The sequence below is a fragment of the Gasterosteus aculeatus genome, chromosome 20, assembly GCF_964276395.1.
Source record: "Gasterosteus aculeatus chromosome 20, fGasAcu3.hap1.1, whole genome shotgun sequence".
Classification (NCBI taxonomy): Eukaryota; Metazoa; Chordata; class Actinopteri; order Perciformes; family Gasterosteidae; genus Gasterosteus; species Gasterosteus aculeatus.
Window position 1 is genome coordinate 4,655,853 of NC_135707.1, and position 22,539 is coordinate 4,678,391.

General features: G+C 47.3%; 1 protein-coding gene across 2 annotated transcripts in view; it reads right to left on the reverse strand.

Annotated features, from left to right (window-relative positions):
* rftn1b (raftlin, lipid raft linker 1b) overlaps nt 1–22,539 on the reverse strand; it is a 76,565-nt gene that overhangs the window by 40,401 nt on the left and 13,625 nt on the right. For both annotated transcript variants that reach the window (XM_040165422.2, XM_040165424.2), the window contains exon 3: nt 320–497. In XM_040165422.2, the coding sequence (XP_040021356.2) occupies nt 320–497 (178 nt within the window). The remainder of the gene's footprint in view (nt 1–319; nt 498–22,539) is intronic.

The following is a 22,539-nucleotide window of genomic DNA, read 5'->3' on the forward strand; positions in this document are numbered from 1 at the left end:
GCTAAAGCGCTCCACAGGGAGCTTTTCACATATTTGCGGTACCTGAAGGCCACGGAAGGTTCCGACATGCTCGGTAAGGTGAAGGATGAGCGGAGGGTTTTTGAGTCGGCTGCAATCTGCAACCGCGCCACTAGAGGGCACGACACTACTCGTCCTTTAAATCGACTCGCCCTCTCACCCCACTGATGGGACGGTGGAGAGCCAGCATAAACAGCTGTATGGAAAATAGACTTACAGTACTAATTGCATACAGTATTTCCATACGTCTCCACTAGCTGGAGCTGTGTGGAAAACACATGAGCGATCAGGTGGCTCTTACCCGTCGTTGAGTCGGATCAGGATGGCCCGGTAGAGCTGGTGCTGCGGGCTGTTGGACTCTGGACCACTCGGGTGGATGAAGGGGTGAACGGACGCCAGGACAAAGCCCTGCTGGTAGAGCTCCTGCAGCTGGCCGGGCAGCTCGCGCACCGACGAGAGACGCAGCGTGGACGTCCCGCCTACGCCACACCAAAGAGGGGGACAACGCGTCAGACAAAGCGATTCGTGAGCGGAATGACACAAGTACATTTTTGCTGGCGGGCCCTTCTGGAGAAAGTTTCCTGCTTACAGCGAGCAGAGCCTGGACTTCTTCTGTTTGAGTTTTATTGTTGAGCCAAGCTGTCACCGCTGTTCAGAATAGGCTACAATGATTAATCAACCTTCTACCCCGTCCTTCACGTGGACCTTTCACCTTCCATCAGATTCCCTCAGACTTTCCCTATTTACCAATCACCTGATCCCGCTCTTCTTCTACCTGCACAACTGACCTTATTGCATATAAATATCCTTAAGCCCTTCAATACAGCGTCTGAATTAATGTTTTCTTTCATGTTGACCTTTATGAAAAAATGTTGGTGAGAATGAATTAGCATCGATTTAGTTGTTGTTCCAGTCAGCTCAGCGAGAAATATCGAGCAAGCACAGTTTCAGGTCACCAAAGAAAAGTGATCAAAGGAAGTCACACAAAGAAAAAATAATTGCTCCCCTACAATTCTTGTGTATCTGGACTATTTCTGTCACACTATGCAAATTATGTAAATGACAGTCATTTTTCACAGCAGTTAGCCTCTTTTTGAGATTTTGGTATTGCATAAAGTTCTGGTACGGAGGGACATTGTGCCCAACAGCAAAACCGAGCTGAAGGAACAAAAACTCACCACGTAAAGATTTTCAATTCATCCCAACACTGATTTTTAGAGCCAATCTCTGTTTGGGCAATTAGTATCACGCTTTTTGCTCCATCCCCTCGATCTTGGAGTTAGTAGGAGTCCAATCAGCGCTGATTGCTTCTCTTAGGCTCTGCATTAAAAAATACTTTATACATTCAAACACTTTCCTTGATTCCCTCTTAGCCGAACTCAACTTTCTTAGAACAGCAGATTGAAGCCCGGCGCTAAACATCTGCAATCAGCGAGGGGCCAACTGTTTTTAACAAAAGTAAAAGGCGGAGCTGCTGCTGCGCGGAGCTCTTCATCGGTGTTATTTCCTCCGAGCCACAACCCCCCTTAGGGATGATGCAGCAGACGGCCGCTGATGAGCAACCGCGTTGACTTAGAAGAAGCCACACAAGCCAACTTCTGCAACAACAGCCAAGGATGAGTGGGAATTAGTGCGGGAAGGAAGAGCGGTTCGGGGTTCAGGAATGGAAGCGATTAGGCTTGAAAATGGAGAGTTTGATTAGGAGAAGACGAGGTGGCTGGACTGGAAACATGCAGAAACGCGGGGGTCAATATCATTTGGAAAGGATACAAGGGGGGAGAGTTTGACAGACTGCGATCGAGACGGCCCCCCCCGGACGCACGGCGGCTGGGATCCCAGCGGTCCGCCGCACGAGGCGACATTTACCGAGGGCCAAACAGCTGGGGCGCGTGGGCGAGCGCCAACACAAAGAGAAACCGGTGAGAGGAGGGAGGGAGGGACGGGAGGGAGGGAGGGCGAGGGGAGGTCTGGTCGTCTGTACAAGCTGTCACAAGATGTGGGAAATGCCGGTACGGCTAATTAGAGTCAATGAGACCATAGAGAAGGAAGCGTTCAGAGCCATGGGAAAAGTCACAGTACATGAGTTGAATGGGAGGTCAGAGAGAGGGACGGGGGAGACCAAGGCAGCCCGAGTCCGTAACGCTATTAGGAGTATCCGTTTCGGATTCTCTGCGTGCCTCCAAAAGGCTGCAAATCCCGATTTACGAATAGTCAGGACTCCCTTTTTCGTCCTCCAATTGGGAATGTAATCCCTAACATTACTTTGAATATACATAACAATGAGCTGGGGAAGCTCTTCCCCTCCGTGCAAACACGACCGGCGTCTGGGGTGCGGGAGGAGGTCAGTGGGTCATCGTGCATTTAAACTCCTGACATCGGACGGCGCGCTCTCACACGTGCCGAGCGGTGTTGCCTGTCTGAGGTTAAGGTCTTGTTAATGCGTGAAGCATCTCCGCGCAGCATCTGCGGCATTTATTGCCTCTGGCCGGCGAAAAAACAAAGCTGACGCGGTAACAAGTGGATCTGTTGGTCTCAATGTCCCAGTGAGTGATTTATTGAACGGGCTCCTTGTGCGTAATTCGTCACGCTTTCCCGTTGTTGATTGTTCTGCACGTCTTTAAATTCACAGTACAATGTCATGCATTATTTATCAAAGAAGCCATGGGAGAGTTTTATTGGACATGCACTTGGTACGTGGATGTGCAAAATGAATTTGAATTTTTCGTCTTGGAAGCGTAATTCTGTGCACATCACTTGGAGGCTGCTGGAAGCCAACTTCAAAAAGAGAACATTGCATTCCCATTGACTCCAGTTGTGCCCAGTATATCAAGGTACATGATGTCTTAGATGCCATTTTTGTCCAATGCTTTCAACGACAAAAGAAAATATCAGAGGCGGAATGATTATAAAGTCTATGCGCACATGTGTTGTGCTGCGTTGAAAAATTCTTTGCGTAGACTTGAAGAAGAATCCGAGGCGAAAAAAATACAAAAAAACTGTTTCAATAAAAAACAGTTCTGATACAGTATATTTCCCGAATCGAGGATCACACAGGCCTCAGCAGTCCACCGGCAGCTGGTCCGCCAACAGAGGCGCAGTGGCCTCTCACTGGTTAAACGTGCTGGTGTTTGATTTATTATAACCGTCCATTTTGTAGTTCTAAGCTTCCACAAAAGGAGGTGTTGTTTCGTACAACTTGGAACCTGGTACGCCTCCATTCTGATTTACCGAGGGCCCCTCTGAAAATCCCTACATCCCCGGTGAGGTAATGAAAACCACTTGGATCTCAGCTATGATACGAATACGCGTTCTCTGAACGCTTGCTGCTCCTCATCAATGACATCCTTCTAAGCATCATCATTTACACGTAGGCATTCTTTGAAAAATGTGTGTTTATAATGAATTCTAGTGTAAATAAACATCTTTAATATCAAGTGTTTTATAATAACTTCACGCATTGTGAGTGTTTAAAGCATGGATGCATTTCCAAGCAATGCAAGACTCTGGCCATCGATGCACGCATGCGAGGCAGAAATGTTTCAGCTTGAGGTACATTTCAGTAATCCAACACTTAATTACTCCCAGAGCCCCTCAGGGAGACCCGTCACCAGGAGGGCGACCTCTGCTTCTGAAGTGAAGACAATGAAGAAGTGAAATTCTCTCTGAGTCACTTGAGTCTATGAGAGAATACTACTTCTCACTCAGTAAACATCAGTTTATGATATAACTATCTGGACCACGTTCAAATGGTAAATTACGGTCTATTTAGAGCAGGGGTCTCAAACTCGCGGGCCAATTGCGGCCCTCGGGCCGATATTTTGTGGCCCCATCCTTAATATGAAAGTGTAATGTTAGTGCGGCCCGCAAGTTTTATACTGTAACCCCACTGTCAGCTGCTGTGTGGGACATATGATGTTCTGGTTTCCTACTGTGTGCTTGTCCAGTGAACGTGGCATGCATGTGACTGACATGGGGGGCGGGTCGTGTGTGTCAGCCGAGGTGCAGAGAGCAGGAGGGTGAAATTCAGTTTCCTGCCCTCTTTTGCGCAGGTGATCATGTGACTAACCGTTAGCATCGCTTGTTTAATAAAGTTTTCCTTTACGACTCACGCTAACAACACATGAAGCATCTGACGTCACCGACGAGCGTCTCCGTCCATTACTACGCAGCTTCGATTCACGTAACTTCACGTTTGGCTATAAAGGAATTCCACGGTCACATGACCTTAGGTCTCCCCCGCTGAGTTAAAGGAGGACTAGTGTTGTAGTCTCATTCGGACCGATGCCCCAGGGTGGGGTTCAATGACTGCTTTTGAAAGTGAGTGTTAAGTTGTGTTATTGTCGACCATGCCGTTCGGACGCTAGTCTGGCCCGCGTTCGGTTGAAGTGGGCTGCATCTGGCCCGCAGCTGATTTAAGTTTGAGACCCCTGATTTAGAGTCAGTATGCTTTGGAGGCGGGCCTGCTGCGATTGACAGGTCAGAGCAGTGCGTCGCTCCTCTGCAATCCTAATGTGGTAACTTCCATTCTCTGGTTGCAAAAGCCTCCCCCAGAAATGAGAACGGTCCATGACGGCGAGCCCGAATGCCAAAACCGGGCCTTCAAAACGAGCTCGATATGCCCTCATATGTGAGGAAAACGCCACCGCTGACTGCATCGTGTGAGGGAGGCTCCTCGTCCCTTTTGGTCGGATGCCGTGTGGTGGGATGCTCTACCAAACAGGGTCAAGAGCCTAGAGAGTCTTCATGAGCTGACTGGGACTTGACTTGCCTTAACAGGACGTTACTTTACTCGTTAATGAACTCAATAATATATCAAATGACTTGAGTCACATGTCTGTGTGGTGACTAAACACCAACACATCGGTGTGAATGAAGAGAGGTGTAAACAACTAAATCTAGAACAGTCTGGTTTTCCTCTTTCAGACGTCTTTCAGTTTAAAAAAAAAAGTCTCACATTGAATTCAACATATAAACGAACCACGCGTCCTCTGGCAGACAAATGATGCTGTGGCGTGCCTTCGTCGCGCCACACTGCGTTCACGGGACTGGAATATGGGGGGAGGGGGCGGGGGAGGAATTTCGGCAACGAGCCCGGTTGCACCAATCAGCAGGCAGCTCCTGTGATGCAGGTAGAGGCAGCTGATTGGGTTCGGATCCCACCTCTCGCTCCCGGGCACAAATTCGGAGGTTCATTGTAAAACCAGGAAAGAAGAGGCAGAGGAGGAAGAGGGAGAGGGAGGAAGAAAGGGGGGGGAGGTGAGGGGAGAAAAAAAAAAGTAATACGCTGTCCCCTCAGGGAAAGCCAGTGCTTTGGCTAAAAATAGTCCTCTGAATTTCTCAATCACACTCTTTCCTACTGCGTCACAATGCGGGAGCCTCAGAAGTTAAAAGGCAAAGAGGAATTAACAGCAATAAATAGGACGCCATGGCAACCCCCCCCCCCGTCTCCCCCGACTGCTGCTCCCCCTTTCCTTTCTCTCACTGCTGGCTCTCCTTTAGAAATGGAATTAATCCCTCTGTGGTTTATTTATTTCATTTTTTTCCCCCCGCCTCTCGGTCCCCGTCCTCTGGACCGCGGGACCTCAGCGGCCTGTCCCCCCCCACCCCCCGAGGGACGCCATCCAGAAAGTGTGAATTGAACGGCCTCTGTCTGCTCTCTGATCCCCTCGGTCGAGATGGGTAAATAAGGAGCGGTTTCAATTAGGCCGCGAGAAACCCGGCCCGCCGGCGACGTCTCAAATTGGCTTTAACCACTGTGTGAGCCGCTAATAATCTCATCCAGAGGCCTTTAAACACACGAGCCCTACATTTATTTATCAGAGCTAATTTTATTTACCCTGCCGTCCCCAGAGCAAAGCGAGGCCCAGCGCAAAGTTTCCCCGAATCTCGTGCTGACGTAGAGATGTTTACTACATCACGAAATCGTGTGAGAATCTCTCTGTTCAGCACCTGCAGTAACCGCGTCATGCGAGTGACAGCGTTTGCAGTATTTAGGCCTTTTTGAAGGAGTCTGTGGTCGATCACACGGGCAATCTGGTGAACTTTCACGTGGCAAACTGGCAGCCAATTACCCCACAGTCTTTTTGTTTACCCTGCAAGAGAATTCTCCCTCATATCAACGGAGAAGAGGCCAGAACTCACAGAAACAAATCGTTTTCTTGACAAATAATAAGGGGGAGAAAAGGGGGGCCAGGCCTTCTGGCTGACAACCAACAAATTGCTTTTGCTGGAAAATTGTTGTTAGCACGGAGCCGTCAGATGGACTCTGCCATTAAATGCAGACGAGGGAACACAAGTGTGTGTGTGTCTGCATGGGTGTGTGCACAGGGAGTGTCTTCGGGCTAACGGAGAGATCCGTTGTTCACTGTTCAATGTTGGACGACAGGTCAGAGGTCAGAGCCGTGCGAGTGTCAATATTGAAAATATCCACGTCAGCCCCTGTGAACAAAGACCGCCGCTTTTAACGTGTTGCTGCTCTGGAGAAACGTAGACCGACAATTCACCCGGGGCGAAGAAAGACTTCCGCACAAAGAAAGAGCTCGGCAGTGACGGACAGCGGTGGTGTTCGAAGGTGGTGGTGGTGAACGAGCGGCGTCCCGCACCGCCTTCAGCTCAGAGTGAGGACGTAAACACGCGGTTTAAATATGCAGTCAGATTTCATCTGAGGAGCAGAGTGAATAACACACACCCGCTGAGCTTGTTTCTCTGATGCTGACCTCGCACACTTGGCCACAAATATTATATATGACTGACTGATGATCTGGACGTCGAGAGCAGGAGACGAGAGAAAACAAATGCCTGTAGGAGATTAAAGAAGCCGGGGAAGAGACAGGAAGGAAACGAGTAGGAGGTGAACAAGGAAATAAAGAAAAGGAATAAAGAAGGAGGAGGAAAAGGAAAGACGGGAGGAGGACATTGCGAAAACATTCTACAACCGACTCCAATTGCGGTTCAATCAATCTGTTTTACCGGAAGTGAAGAAGATAAGAATGGAAAAATCTTGAGGACTACCTTCATTCTTATTTTTTTTTATGTCCGACAGCTACTTGATCTGCACAAGACACAGGAAGTGGCTCGGTATAAAATAGTTGTATAAACATTATGCTATGTGTCTCCCGACGCCTCTTGGTTCCTTTAAACTTGGACAGCGCGCTGCTCTAAGATGCATAACGTAAATAGATCGACCCGCGCTGCTACGGTTTAAAAAGGCTCGAGGTTGTCGGTGGGCCTTTGATCAGAACATTTGACCCCGAACTGTGGCCTTTGTATCAAAACGCCATGAAGGCCCAGTCAACTTTCACTTGAGAAGAACTTTGCCTCAACTTTGGATCTAAATCTCTCGCCTGTGAAACTGGCTCACTTCCCCTTTTAAACCCGTCTGCGACGTAAGCACCTGTGAGCTTCAGTCTGCCGCGTTTCCATCGCTCAACACATTTAAAAATAAATGAGTAAATATGAAATTAATAGGTTGAAAGAAATTAGAGTGCCGAGGCTGTGCACTCTCGCACGCCGCGCCTCTCCGCTGGAGATGGTTCGACCACATTTGCGTCGGGGAAGAAAATATCCGGCATATATTATCACTGATTTCTGATCCACCGCTCTTCTCATAGGGGGATATTGCCTGGCCTCATCGTGACTGGAGACTTGTTTGTTTCTGCTAATAGTAATGGCTTAATTAGCGGCTGACGTGTTCCCTCCGGTGCACAGCATCCGACTGGACCGAGTGCTTTTTTTCTCCCCTCGGATGGAAAGAAGTGGAGAAAACTGCCGCTGTGGAGACAGGAAGGATTTATTTCACCTGACGACACACGGATGAAACAAGCAGATACAAGTCCTGCACTTGAGTACATTTATGAAATACTCCGATGTCCCGGGAATCATTGTTTCTATTTTAACGATAGATTACTGGGCGCTCATCATTTTGCTTTTTCGGCGCCACAACTTTAATGTTTCGTTTACTTTTGGCAACAAGCAACTAGCTTGGCCGGGATTAGCAGCTAATGGGCCTGATATTTTTTGGTGGAGGCTAACTGAGCTAATGCTCGACTCAATGAAATCTAACGATGCTTGAATTCCGCTAGATGCGTAATTAGACAACCGTTTGCTAGATGTTCGCGCTTCTTTATAATAATGCGACATTAGCGTTCATTTTGAGTGTTTTTTGTTTCTGTTAGCGGGACTAGCTTTCGTGCTAACAATGTGTTTTTACATTTTCATGTTACCGCGACACACAAACTATTCGCGTTCTGCACATGCTATTTATCGTTGATCAACGGGACGGGCCCGTTAGTGTTGCTGTGTTTGGTCTTCAACAACCCCTAAAGAAAATATCAGTCTGTAGCTTCTGGTGGGTTTATTAGTGCTGCTTGGCTGGAAAACATCTGCTTTCTGCAGCTGGAAATGAGGTCAATGAGGGTGAACAAACAGTTGAGGCCGTTGAACCAAAAAAGCCCGGCTGGAAGACTTGCTGGTGCAACGTGATCTCCAAAACCTGTTCGTAAAAATGTATACGAAAATCTTGAAGATACAAATTCGTAACAATACATACGAACTGGCGGCGGTTAACCACGCCCCTTGAGTGAACAACATGGCGGAGAATGTTGGATTCTCGAGTGAACGTCTCTCCGACATGTTGGATTTTTTAAGGGGGTTAGGGTTAGTATTCTATTCTTACAAGTTAACATTGATTTCTCGTTAAAAATGCAATCATAACACGTTTATTTTACATCGTTATACTTCACAAAGTGTGTTTACGGGGTGCAGGTCCCCATTCACTTTAAATAGGGTGACGTCATCAGTTGCAGTCCGTATTTATTTCGTATGTATCACTACGAATTTGTATCTTCAAGATTTTTGTATACATTTTTACGAACCTGTTTTGGAGATCAGGCTGGCTGGTGAGGGAACGGGCCGAGTCGGCTCCTACTTCTCGTTGACTTTTTGTCTTACAATATTTTACTGTATAATAATTGATCTTTAATACTAAGAAAAACTTTGCATTGAGTATTTGGTCACCTGTGTACATTTACTTTCTAATGCTCATGCAATCGCATGGAGAGGCAGGTGGATTATTATTATTTCTATTTTTATTTCTTTAGGAAACGTTGCCACACAAACACATGTATTTTACACTGAAACAAAACTTCATGAAATACATCTTCATAATACATACAGTGCAAACACTAGACAGCTGTGCCTGGTGTGTTTTGTTGAGTGATGCTGTGGCAGAGGTGCCTGTCTGATCCCTACAGGTACAAACAACACATGGAAACAGACCAAAGGAGTCAAACACAAACCCTCGACGAAGGCTATTTATGATCTCAATCTCCCGCTAATTGTTTTCCCTCCCAAAGCAATCACTCTGCATCGCAACAGGCTGCGTCTCCCTCGGTGGTCATGAAACCCATCAGGAATAAACCGAAGACGAAACCTGTGCACCTCGGTGAAGTCTGGATAAAAGCAACTCGACACGACTATGATGTAATTGGCCTTTAGGAACTGAAAGCACCACCCGGCTATTCTCTGGGTGAAGCAGTCAAATCGTTATTCAGTGTCCAATTAAAATGGCCTTAGTCTCCTCAGGAGAGCTCCAGTCCTGCGAGGACCACCTGCCGGAGCCTCGCTCGGTCTCAGCAGCCCGTCTTGAGTCATTAGCCTTCACACAGGCTCACAGATGGAAATGCCAGTAACTCCGCTGTCCTCCCCGTTGCCACCTCCTCCATTTTGCCTCACCCCTCCAGTGTCTCTCACCCCTGCGCCACTGGCGAGGGGAGGTTCTTGGCTCCTCTGTGCATTTTGCCTATTTTTCTTTTTTGCCTGTGGTCTCTGCAGGGCCTCTGTCCCTTCCTATTCAACTCTCCTTCTCTCCCTCCATCTCGCTTTTCCCACCTGCCCCCCCCTCCCTTTGGTGTAGAAGAGGGCGGAATCTTTGGAGGGTTTCTCCTGCTCTCAACCTGCAGGTATTTTCTGTATTTTTTCTGTCATCCCCTGTCCTCAGTGTGAAGACGAGGCAGCAAGCCGAGCAAAAGTAGAAAAGAGTATTGAACTCGATGCCCATTTGCTATTTTCAAAAAGATTATTTCAGTTCTTGTTAATTAACAAAAGAGAAATAATGCTGCAAAATATTTGCCAATCTGTACACACGATGTGGACTATAAATGTACAATTCTCTGTGAGACAGTAATTAGGCGTGTTGATGATAGCATTAGCACGCTAATGCGCTCACAGTGCAAATCATGTCTAAGCTTAGCAGCTTTATGTTCTATTTTTATCACGTTGTTATGCTAGCATTTGTTTATTAGCGCAGCTCCCAGACTGTCAATCAAAAGGTAGCCCCGCCCTGCATTGTGGTTTATGTTACATTAAATGGGACCATAATCACTACATTAATAAATAAACATTATTGTGAATTGAAGAAGAATTTAAACTTCGGGTCACTTTCTCATTGACTTATTTAGAAATTGACTTATTCTTATAACCAAAGGAGTCGCCCTCTGGTTGGTCCTTTAAAGGTTATTCGAGTTTAAGGCACTTCTGCATTGACTTCTCTTTTCACACCCGCAGATTAGGTAATGTTGCTGTTATTTTAATGCAACACGTAGCTTTTACTTATTTTTCAACCTTGAGTCGTGCTCACAGGTTACAAAGGAGACGGAACTCGGCAGCATCCTTTATTGTGGGTTACTGTCCATTATTTCCCTGCAGGGAGTGAGTGGTATCGACCCCTGTGTCTTTTCAAGTCTCTGTGTGAGGAAGCGGTCGGGGGGACCCACCGCGCCGACTAATCCATGTCTCCGGGCCCACGTCTCTGTTTCGCTCTCCCTGGTCCAGGGCGGCGTCATTAGCAGTCGGGGCTCAGAGTGCAGCCTCGGCGGAGCCCCGGGGCCGAAGCTTTGTGCCTTAATTACCCACCTAATGAGTCACTGGGAAGGTCACTGGGTTCTTCCTCTTCTTCCTCTCTCTGTCTCACACACACACACACTATTCACTTGATTCCCTTTGACTCACATGCTAATCACTCGTTCAAACACTCGCCACATAATAATAATTAATGACGGCAGTTGTACTCGTTCACTCGCTTTTCCCGATTTGAACACACGTGTATTTATTTGCTCGTTTGGTCCCTCAGTCGACTTAGCCGGATGCATCTGACATCGCTGATTGGGAGTGAAGCGGAGAGATCCATTGGGTTTATAGAAAAAAAAAAAGATCTCCGTCCACACTGAAACACTTTTACGGTTACTGTGGCAAAGATTTCCTCCTCTTGCCCTTTGACATACAACATATGCTCTGGAGCTTTGCCACAGTCTCAGCTGGACCAACCTCTGCTCTCCCTGTGATCAGGGTTTTAAAACCCACTTTCATAGTTACACGTTTTTGGATTGTAGCGGCTGATAGCAGAAGAAAACGGTTTAGAATCATAACCTGAGTCGAGCGACGGACCGTGCCGACTGATTCCCGAGTGGAACGGGAGCATTAAGCAGCCTCTGCAGACAGCTGCAATGATTAAAATAGAATCTGTTCCGCCGGACGCACTTCAGACAGGAGACTGAAACACACCCAACCTCCTGCGTAGACGAGTCGTGAGAGTCATGTGGTCACCCTCCCTCACACGCAGACAGGCGCTCTGATAGCTTTCCATCTTTCCGTTTAGCTGTCAAAGTTTTTGTTTTCTTGTTGTTTTAACTGCAATCAGAAGTGACACAAAGGGGGTGGAGCTAAATTCGACCACATGTTAAATGACTCGTTCTTGGGTGAAATGTTAAAATTCAACTTTAATGAAGGGAAAACAGTAGTAAAGCACTGAGATGAGAACAAAGAAAAGAAGACTCATTCTTGTATAGATAGACATTATAAACTGTAATTTTCTCTTAGACTTCTACACAATCGTACTTCTGTTTAAGAACTAGCTGTTGCCTCCTGGTGTTTAGTTTCTTTGACCTCCTTTGTACATCTCGCTGAATCTCTCACATTAATCCCCCTTTTGCTTCAGCTTGCATGTAATCCAAATACTGTACATTTGAGTCCAGTTATTCAACTGAAAGTATAAATGTCACCACAATTTCCAACACGCACACACACACACACACACACACACACAAACACACACACACACTCTCTCTCTGTTCCATTCACACCTCCTGCGCTCTCCCACCACGAATTCACGCGGTAACACTCAGAGCGATGGGATCACACCTGCATGTCGAGCGAACAGTCGGCTCCTGTACACTTCCCAGATGCTGCAAGCGGACATGACGGCACCTGCTGCGCGAATAATGTCGGCCTGAGCTGCTGCCGGGGAACCGAACGCACAGCAATGAGGCGCTCTCATTAAACGGGCTCGACCGCCAATGTTTCCTTAAAAACAAACAACATGTGTCGTGACTGCAGGAAAGTTTGTTTACTCTCCTCCAAATCCCCACTTTTGCAATTGGCTTCATGTTGATGAGGTGCACCTCCACGTTGCCAGCTTAGCATTCGCGGTTACGTCCACCAAAGGGGGGAAAAAAACAGGACTGGCAAATTGGTGGAGCTTCTGGCCCGAGGCAAAAACTGCAGAAAGCAAACTGGTGACCGGAGGAGCGAAGGGGGAAAATCTGGACGCTGCGAGTGGATGAGACACGCTTCTCTGCCCCTCCAACCACTCTAAGCCAAGATGCCCTTGAGCAAGGTGCTTAACAGCCGACTGCTCGGATGCTGACTGGCACCAGGCTGCGGCCGTACCGGGCGGCTCGCCGGGCCTTAATGTCCGTAACTGAGCGAGTGTGAAGGGCAGTGAGTGAAAGTACACAGCGGAGCTTTTAGGGGTAAAATAAAGAGGATAAACAAATAGGCCGGATGGCCGGCTAAATGCTCACGCAATTGGCTTCTCTTTGTCTAGACGGAGCGTTTAGGGCGGCCTGGGCAAATATCTGAATGCATATGCATCTACCAATCTGTGTCCCGGCGGAAGCTTTTACTGGAGACGGGCAGAAAAGCAGGTGGGATTCATCGCTAAAGGACCGGAACCCTGCATTTTGAAGGCGCGCGGCTAAGTGGATTGGCGCTCTACGTCTTGATGGCGGAAAACTACCTGTAATTTGTTCAGCCAGTAAAAAGGTTTATATATAGAAAGAATAAAAAGGGTCCGTGTCTTTTTCCTCCGTTTCAGTGCCCCCCCCCTCTCTCTCTCTCTCTCTCTCTCTCCATTTCTCCGAGGGATTAAATTGTTCCTCCGTCGCCAGTCTTCAGGCTGACGGGAGGCCTCCGGAGTGCGTTTTGTCCGCTCAACGCCACCTCCTCCGCTTGGCAGCTCTCAGTTGCCTGGAGACGGCGCTTGAGAGACAAGCTGCGGCAAACGAGCAGGTTGCCGTTCAAAGCCCACGGCGGCCCCGCCGCGTTTTCATCAGCACTTTGACTTCCTGTTCTCCCCCGACTACAAGTCCCCCTCCCTCCCCCCCGTACAGTACACCCCCCCCCCCGACATTAACCGCCTGTCGAAAATCACATTTGAAGCACTTTCTGCCTGGCAGCTTGACTGGCGGGGTGGGGGGGGGTTGCCGCCATTAGCATTGCAAAAGAGTGCAATTAGAGTTTGAAAACACGGGGTTCTGGGATGATGAAGTGACGGCTCGGGGCGTTTGGGTGGCGTCGCCGGTCTGCCATTAGATGCGTTGTGTTGCATAGCCGTGCACCGTACTCTCAAGGCTGCAACCGGTGTCATTATTGTTGTCACCTTTTAAATCTGAAATAAATGGAGAACTTTTTATTTTTTTAGTGAATGTTTCGGATGATTATCTAAAGTGTAAAACTATTATTTCTTTCAATATTAAAGTGCTTTTAGATACCACGGTTTCTCCTGCACATACTGTACATGTCTTTGTAGTAAAAATTAAATGACCTGAACAGTGGCTGCTGGTTACATCCGCTAACAACCACCACTGACTGCTGCTGTCGCCCCGTCTCACATCTGATCAAATAGTGGCTTAACATGCAATATGACATGACTCAAAGACAAGGTTCAGCTATCCGACATCTTTTTTGCCCATAATTTAACTGAAGTTAAAACCTGTTGCTACTTGCATCAACTCGCGAGCAGAAACAACTCAAGCACATTGTCACATCATCACACTTCCTCACACTGTGCAGTAATCGTGTTCGTATTATCGCCGTTTGCATGCAGTTTGCAAAATACAGACCGACTGATTGACAATTCAGACCCCCCCCCGAAATCCTCAATAGCAAAATTGCAAGTGCCTGCCATGGTGACTGCAATGACTTTTCAAAAGCTTATCAGCTCCCTGCGGTGATTTGTTATTCAAACGGCAAACGTTTTAATCACAAATAGGAACGGTGGCTTTGAGGGACCGTTTTCTGGTACTAAATGGCTCATTCGGAGGACGCCATCGATAACAGAAGGCGAGCTGTGGCCTGCGTGCGATGGCGAGGACGCTGCGTGGTTGTGCGCCTGGACTCTTTGTCAGCGACATAAGTGGTGGTTAAAGTCAACACATGCCGGTGGACCGAAACGAAGCGATGCAAACCGGTCGGCCCACGAGCCCCTCGACGTTCCCCGAGTCCACCAGTCGAAATGTCTGCAGCCATCGCTGCACTTGCCTCTTTAATTACTACGGGAGCCCCGACGGGAGAAGAGCCCGACGTGTCACTTCTTATACTCTGCCGGGAGGGAAGCTTGTCCAAGCTACTCGGGGGAGAGCTCCGGTGTCGGGTGTGTGATCGGGAGCGTCGAAGGCAGCTCGGGGACATTTTTCATTGTGATCTAGATTCAGGGAAACCTCGTGGGAACAGGGTCCTTTCTACGGGTGATGCTCTTGTGCTGAGCATGAGGACAAAAGGGATCCGTCGAATGTTCTCGATTGAGTCGAACAACATCTTTATGGCATGTTGGCGGAAGAAAATGTCGACCCTGCGTTGAGAAATTGCATTGAGAAAAGCAAAAAAAAACAATGTTAGAGGGCAGGTGTAAAGACGGCAAAATGAAAGGAGCCGATAAACCCTCAATGTAACACTGAATATGTTTCTCCTTTAAAGACTCCACCAGCCAACTGTTAACCAGCCTGTTCCACACTTACAAGATGAGGACTAAAAATAACAACAAAGTGTGAAATACTCCCCGGCTTGCAATTTGCTCTCGACTGTGAAACTGTTCGAATGCTCCAGTGGCCTGTTTTTTTTTTTTTTTGCAGAGCAGCTAACAGTTGCTATCTGGGCCTGTTGATCCCGGAGACGCGAAAACAAAAGCCAAGACTGAGATCGGGATTATCTTCAAGCTTTTGGAATGTGAAATATTCAGCGTTCTTCCTGTTATTCCGGGTGTGTGTGTGCTGCAGCCGGCCTGATGCTGCTCTGCTGCTGCGCTAAGGTGGAGCCGGCGACGTAGCGACTCAGCACATGCTCAGTTCATATGCCAACAGACGAGATGGCCGTTGCTCATTACTAAGCATTTAGCATGCCGTTGTAACGTAAAAGTATTATTTGCGATGTCGTTTTTTAACGATCTACAGTCCACGTCTCCATCTGGAAGTGTGAGACCAAATGAAACGTAACGCAAGATGCACAAAATGAGTTACATTCCATGGATTAAAGTGAGGTGTTAATAACTAGAATCAGTAGTTATTGACAAGTCAGCAGCATGAGCTGCAGGGACGAGTAAGCTGGGCGTCAGTACCTTTGGATTCAATAGGAACGATTGTGGTTTTATTTGTTCATTAAATTGTCAGATGTTCTCACTGTAAACTTGAATGAATAAACTTTATCCATTTGAAACTGAAGCTGGTTCAATTATTTCGCAGCGGACGTCTGTCTAATCTCAGGGATTACCTCGGGATATGCTAGACTGTTCAAGATTCAGACTAGAGTGAACATATAAAAGAGACTTTGAAGGAATTCAATGATTTCAATTTGAAATTAGAATGTGAGTGTAGACTTTAAAGAGTTCATCTTTTTTTCCAATATAATATATAAATAAGCACTAACTCAACATCAGCATGCTAACATGTTTAACACGTGAGAGAGACGTCGAGTGTTAGCATGCTAACGTCACCTGGATAATCCACCATGAGGGATCAAGTTATCCAGCTACTAATCATCCACACAATGTGATGGTAATTAAACCTCTAGTCGTTGAGATCTTTCTGCTACTGTGGCTGAAACAAAATTCATTTTTTTATGATACAAGCAAAACAACACCTCACCTCATTCAGATTCAGAGATGAGGGGAATATTGATGGAGGATTTTTAGAAAAGCGAGAGTTTCCCAGGACTGCACCGGAGGGCCAAGGGGAACCAGAAGCCGTATGCTAATAGGAACACAATGCTAATCCATCACCCGGGCTCTTCAGAAGTAATTAAGTCCAATTATAGACGGCCCCCGCGCCCGCACAGTAATCTCCCACCAGATGGGACCCTGGCGAGGAAAAGCAGGTGGGCTCTCTTCATAGGAACCTGCATCCCACCACTGTCATTCGAAGCCTCGGAAACAACGGTGGACCGGAGAGCCGAGTGAAATATGAGACAGATGTGTAATCATGACGGAGCGGGTGCCGGCGTGCGGTACCCATTTCATAATTAGCTACCTGGCGGGACACCTGTCTCTGTCTCTTGTCTAAAGTCGTGTCAACCGACTGAAAAAAGAGATGCAGTTGGCTGCCTCGTTATAAAATGGGGAAACAAAGAAATATGGAGATGTCTTTTTATATTTGTGTATTTTTGGACTATATAGGCTGAGTAGAAAACGATTTTCTCCATTTGTGGTGGGGACTGTAACTGCACCTTGGTGACCAGTGGTCTGGTCATGCAGTCGACTTATCAGCTAAACTAGACGATCCCAAAGAATCAATGTCCACCTCCACTAATTTGTCAACCTGGTCTCAATTGGTAAAGCGAGGTTAATTTAAGAGTACAAGATAAAGTGTGGTACCTTTAAGCATGGAGCTGCCTACGGATTAACGCCTGGTCTAACTTTGATTGCCCAGCAGATGATGGCGGTTTACATGTAGTCCCCACGCGGTATAAACCACCGATCAGGGCGCCATCGCAAGCCGACCACGGAGCAGGAGAGGATTGTACGCCTCTGTTGAACTCTGATTACTTTTCCCACCACACCGGCAAAGCGTCCTCTCTCCGCATCCCACGCGGGTGCAAGCGCAATCAAACACAAATTGCCCCCCAATCAGCTGGCTGTATTTGAATGTGGTTCGAGGCGTGCGAGGCCGCGTTGTCTTTGCAGCCGGTCCAAGCCGGTCGAAGATGTTGCTCAGATCGGCTGAGTTTCTCAGCCCGATTGTCCAACACGCTTAAATGAATGTTATTAATGTCGCGGGTTTGAGCCTCTCTGGAGAGCGTGAAGACACACCGCTTCTCCCATTTCATGCTAACAAGCTGAATTTCTTCAAATATGCTTTTGAAAAGTGCACGAGTTTCCAGCTCGCCAACACGTCCAAAGTGGGGGGAGGGGTCCGCATAACTTCAGAAGCTCTGTAAGTCTCAGCTGGAGCTGGTTAATGGGAGTGGGAATGGATTTGACGAGAGGAGAAAGAGGACTGAACGTGTCTGCGAAAGGACTCTAAATTGCAGTTTCACGGTGTCTCATCTACGGAGGAGGATGCAACGCTCACACAAACTGACTAAACCAAAGTGGTGAAGCAGAAAACAAGATCAGTTAGCAAAAGACAAGACTTCTGTCCCAGATATGGGATCAATCAATTTATTGGTTGGATATATTTATAATTTTTTACTGCATATTTAAAGGTACAATACCTCTTTATAGTTTTAGTATTGCACTTTCCAATAAAGCTTTCTGTTATGCCCATGTCTCGTGAGTTAAAATCTACCTAAAGTAATATATAATTACATTAACGTGCACTCATAGATGTTAATAATTATTTATGCGCATTGGAACATACCATTTTGTAATGACTTATGAGTTCAAGTATCACTATAGTTCATAATTGCAGGCCAATAACTGCATTATATTGTGATTATAAGTAGCACTAACTTCACATTAAAAGAAAAATAATCTAATGTAGACAGATTATAATATATTATCAATATGGTTATTAAAACAGACAAAAAATGTGCCATTATGAAATGCGTTATAATGGATAATGATGATTATAGTTAATAGTGCTTATAACCATAATTATACAGTGTTAGAAATAAATCACACGTCTAGTTTATTATTTATAACAGAGATAAATGTTAATGCATTAAAGACTCGTAGAAAGCGTTGCTCACTTCTCCATTAAGAACGTTGTGTTGCAGCCTGCAAAGCCAATGCGCATATATTGAGTTGTGTTATCTTAATGGAAAAGCTCGGGCGCACTAAACCTCATCAAGGCCATCCTTTGTTTTGTTGTCAGTCTATTATTTTGAATAAAGTTTCATTTCGCATTAAGAAAACTGAAAAGTGACACCTGTTCTCACAAAGTGATTGATGGCAGCGCAAAGAAAAAGCAAAACTAACGTTTTATGTCATCGCTGCTTATAGAGCTGTTGTTGTTTTCTGGTAAATGTGGAATTTCATGCAGCAACATGTTCCCTTGTATACATTCAGTACATTTTAAACAACTATCTGACACATTATTAAATGTTGTAGCCTCTCCCAACTTTGTGTGGTTTGACTTAAAGCAGCGGTGAGGCGGACTAGACGTTCATCTTCAAGCTGACAAATCGTAGTTATCGACAGTGTTCATTTGGAAACGTTGAGCCGTCATCGTGCTGTTGGGAGAAAAGTCACGATTTCTTCCCGCGCAAACTGTGAATATTGTTCGACCTCTGGATCTCCTAAAAGTCACTTCACGGCCGCTGGAGGAATGCAAAGTGGGCGCACACGTCACTATCGTTTTCCCGCTCAAAGTTTCGTCCGCTCACTGACTTCTGACGTTGAAAAAAAAAAAAAACCCAAAACATTTCTCGCTGTTAACGCCCGCTCGGCAGGAAGTGAGTTCGAGGCCGAGGTCACTTCCTGCACACCGCGCTGGTGTGGCCTCACAGGCTCCTCAACGGGGCGCCTAACAATAGATGCGTTTTTCTCAGAGCCTCTATTTCTCACACGTAAGTACATTTGTTCCTCCTGTGGGCCGCGCTGTCAGGGCCGGGAGCCCGAAGGCCGGAGGAGGTGTTTGGTTAAATTTAGATTGTTTGATCCTCTCCTGCGGAGGACACTGATTGCATTTCAACACAATCAATACCGGCATATTGGACCTGAGTGGGAGGGCAATAAGAGCCAATAAAGCTTCGAGGGGGAGCTCGGCCGTATCGCCTGTCGGCCCGGGGAGGGAAACGGCGGACGGTTACGAAAAGGCAATAAGCGGGTCGGATGAAACACAGCGGCATGCAAACGAAACCGGAAACACGAGCCGAAAAGCAGCACGGAGCCCGACACGGAGGTCCCCAAATACACGTGTTCACACACACACACGGACACGCACACGGCCTCTGTCTTGGTTTCTCCCCTCGTTTCCTCTCACACTCACACTCACTCATGTAATGACGCACGGCGTCGCCCCCCCCCTTCCCCGCCCACACGCAGAACGCGTATCTCCACGAATGAAGCCCAGAGGGGCCCCCCGGGTGCCGAAGCGCTGGGACTGGGATCTTTAAAAAACAAATGTTAAGTGATTTGATTAAGATCGAAGTGCCTCGTGTGATTTCGCGAGCTTTGAAGTCTCTCTGGATCCAACTGGCTGTCACGCGTCTGCTTTATTCTATTTTATTCTCTGACCCCCCCCCCCCCCCCCAACCCTCGGAACTGTAGTCATGACACACCCTGTTACACACTTGTCCTGCCGGCCCTGGACATCCTGAACCAAATCATGATGAGAATATTTCTCTTGAGCGAGGGAAATTGAATTTTCCGCAACAACAACTCACACACACACACACAGATACACACATTCATACCGCATACTGGAAACCGAGTTCAGTAAACTGCAAAGCCAAAGCCTTCAGACACAGGAAGTAGTCTGCACAGAATGCGAAGCGCTACAAGGGGAGTTTATGTTCAACACGCCGCTGAGCGGGAGGAAGGAACGGAGCAGAAATGTGCCTTTTCCTGTTGCTGTCAGCAGCCGGGGCCTTTTGAAGCTCCCCGGGTGGAGCCCGCTGAGCGCCGTCACGCGCCTAAAACGCTGCTCTATATCTTTGTCTCGGCAGACGGACGGTTCGGCACTATTTTTTCCGCCGTCTCTGACGACCCCCGAAAGAACAAATGCCAGCGGCGTCCTCGGCCTCAATCGGCCCCGCCGGTGCATATTTCATGCGCATTTCGTAGAGGTTCTGCAATTTGGCGGTAATCACGTCGAACGCATTCAACGGGGGGGGCGCTTCGGCGAAGCGGGTTTGGATTATTAATTCGGTCATTTCCAAACGCTTGGCTGTTTCTTTGACACATTCAACGGGCCTCTGCCCGCGTCTCCAGTACACAATCACGCTGTGATTTGAGCTGCACGGCCACACCCGGGGCAAGCCGGGGAAATAACGGAAATATAATGTAAAAAAGCAGATGACCGTGAATTCGGTCCTCAATGTCATTCCTCCCTCCCCCCCCCTCCATCCCAGGACTAATCTCCCCTCGGAAAAGCCGCTCCGGCGTGGGCCGTTCCTGCTGACCTCTCCTGAAGCCCCGTCTTCTATCTGAGTGGAGCAGTTGGGGGGGCGGGATGGAAGAGGAGGGGGGGGGGGGGAGCGGGGCTCCGGCGTGTCACTCACTCGCCGCCACTTTTACAGCCCATATTAACAAGGGGACTCGGGGGGGTTTTGCATATAAATAACGTGTCTGGCTCCTGAGATGATATCAAACGGTGTCTTTGTGTGTGTGTGTGTGTGTGTGTGTGTGTGTGTGTGTGTGTGTGCAGGCCTCACGTGTCTGCTGGCCTGGCTTTGATGTCAAGGGCGACATCTTTATGTTTAAAATATTCCCGACCTTCCCGCCGAGAAGACGCTCGTTTTTCAATTTCTTTGTTCCTCCTGACGTTTTTAACCATTTTAAAAAACATAATGTTGCACTCGTGTTTACAACGAAATGGCTTCTTTCTTCTTTTTTTTTTTTTGTTCCACACCATCTAACACAGCGACGGCGAGGCGCCTCCTCAGCTGCCTGCCGGGTCACGATCTCCATATCAAGCAGACTCTCCGTTTTGCAGAGGCGGGTGAACGAACGGCGGCAGAGCGGCCGTGAGGCCGAACGCCTGATGATGCGAAATGCAGAGGAGGTTTACTGCTTTAAAAACTTTCCGCTGGTTCAGTTCTCCCTGCGTGGCTCCTGCAGAGAGGCTTCGTTCGCCCGCTGCTTAGCGGCCTGCGGGGCCGTTGCGGTGGAAGTTGCAGAAAGCGATGATCTAACACTGTGGCGAGAGATGATTGCAAACATTATTCACGGTGCAGTCGCTCCACTAAAGGAAACTTAGCGTCATGGGGGCACGAAGACAGAGGTGGAGGAGGAGAGCGGGAAGTCGGCTTTCATTTAGTCCCCGGTTTAAAATGCTGATGCAGAGGATTTTGTTTTTGGCGCAGCTCCTGGTACTTTAACATTTTAAAAGTGAGGCTTGTATTATGCAAAGTTAGACAGTGACGGCGATAATGATTCCAAAATTAGAACTTAACAAGAAAAACTATTCCCTTTCACTGTTGCTCCTCTTTTTCATACGACACCAGAAGGGTTTTGATGCCGACAACAACAAACGCAGATCTGTTTTTTTTGTTGAATGAATCGTTTTACACGTTACTGTAACATAATGAAACGTGACATTGCTGTTTCAGATGAATAAGATGAGTTGTGCTGTGAGAACTCCTCAGTGCTCATCTGATCCTGAACATGTGACGAGAATATTTGAGGCCAGCAAGGCCTGAATTTCAAAGTCCTTTCATAATCATGAAAATAAGTGAATAAAAGCTGCATAATCCAGCTCAAAAGTTAAATTATCATTGTCATCAACAGTATGATGGTACACTGCATTTGCTTTAAAGCTTTGCTTAATCGTAACATATAGAGAAGAGTTTAACATCGGCCAACATAAGCTTTATAATAATTTTATTGCTAGATGAAATAGATGAAAGCTGCAGCTCGAGACATTTGACTCCACCGGTGTTGTTTCTCCGCTCTGCTAAATATATCTCCTATTCCTGATGGAGCAACGCATATTAACTTGTTAGTCTCTCCTTTGTTGGTTGAGGGGATGCACGCAAAACCAGCTCCCTCTTTCAAATGCCGGCGTTTTCCTCCCGCTAACACGCACGCCATGTCAAATATAGACACACGATAATCATGAGGTTGAATGCATCTTTAACCACACAAAGGCAGTGGATTCGTGTCGTTTGTGACGGGTCGAGTAGGTTTATTTGATGTCCTTCTTGTTGACATAAAGGGCCGAGCGGCCTGCTCCTCTGAAGTGAATACACCCCGTACATGTAACCCGGGTGCAGGCTGACCTCTCATCCAGGCGAGGAGACGCATGCAAAGGAACGAGTACAGGAAGTAGTTATATTTAAAATAACACAATTCACCATCTGCATAGTTGAAGC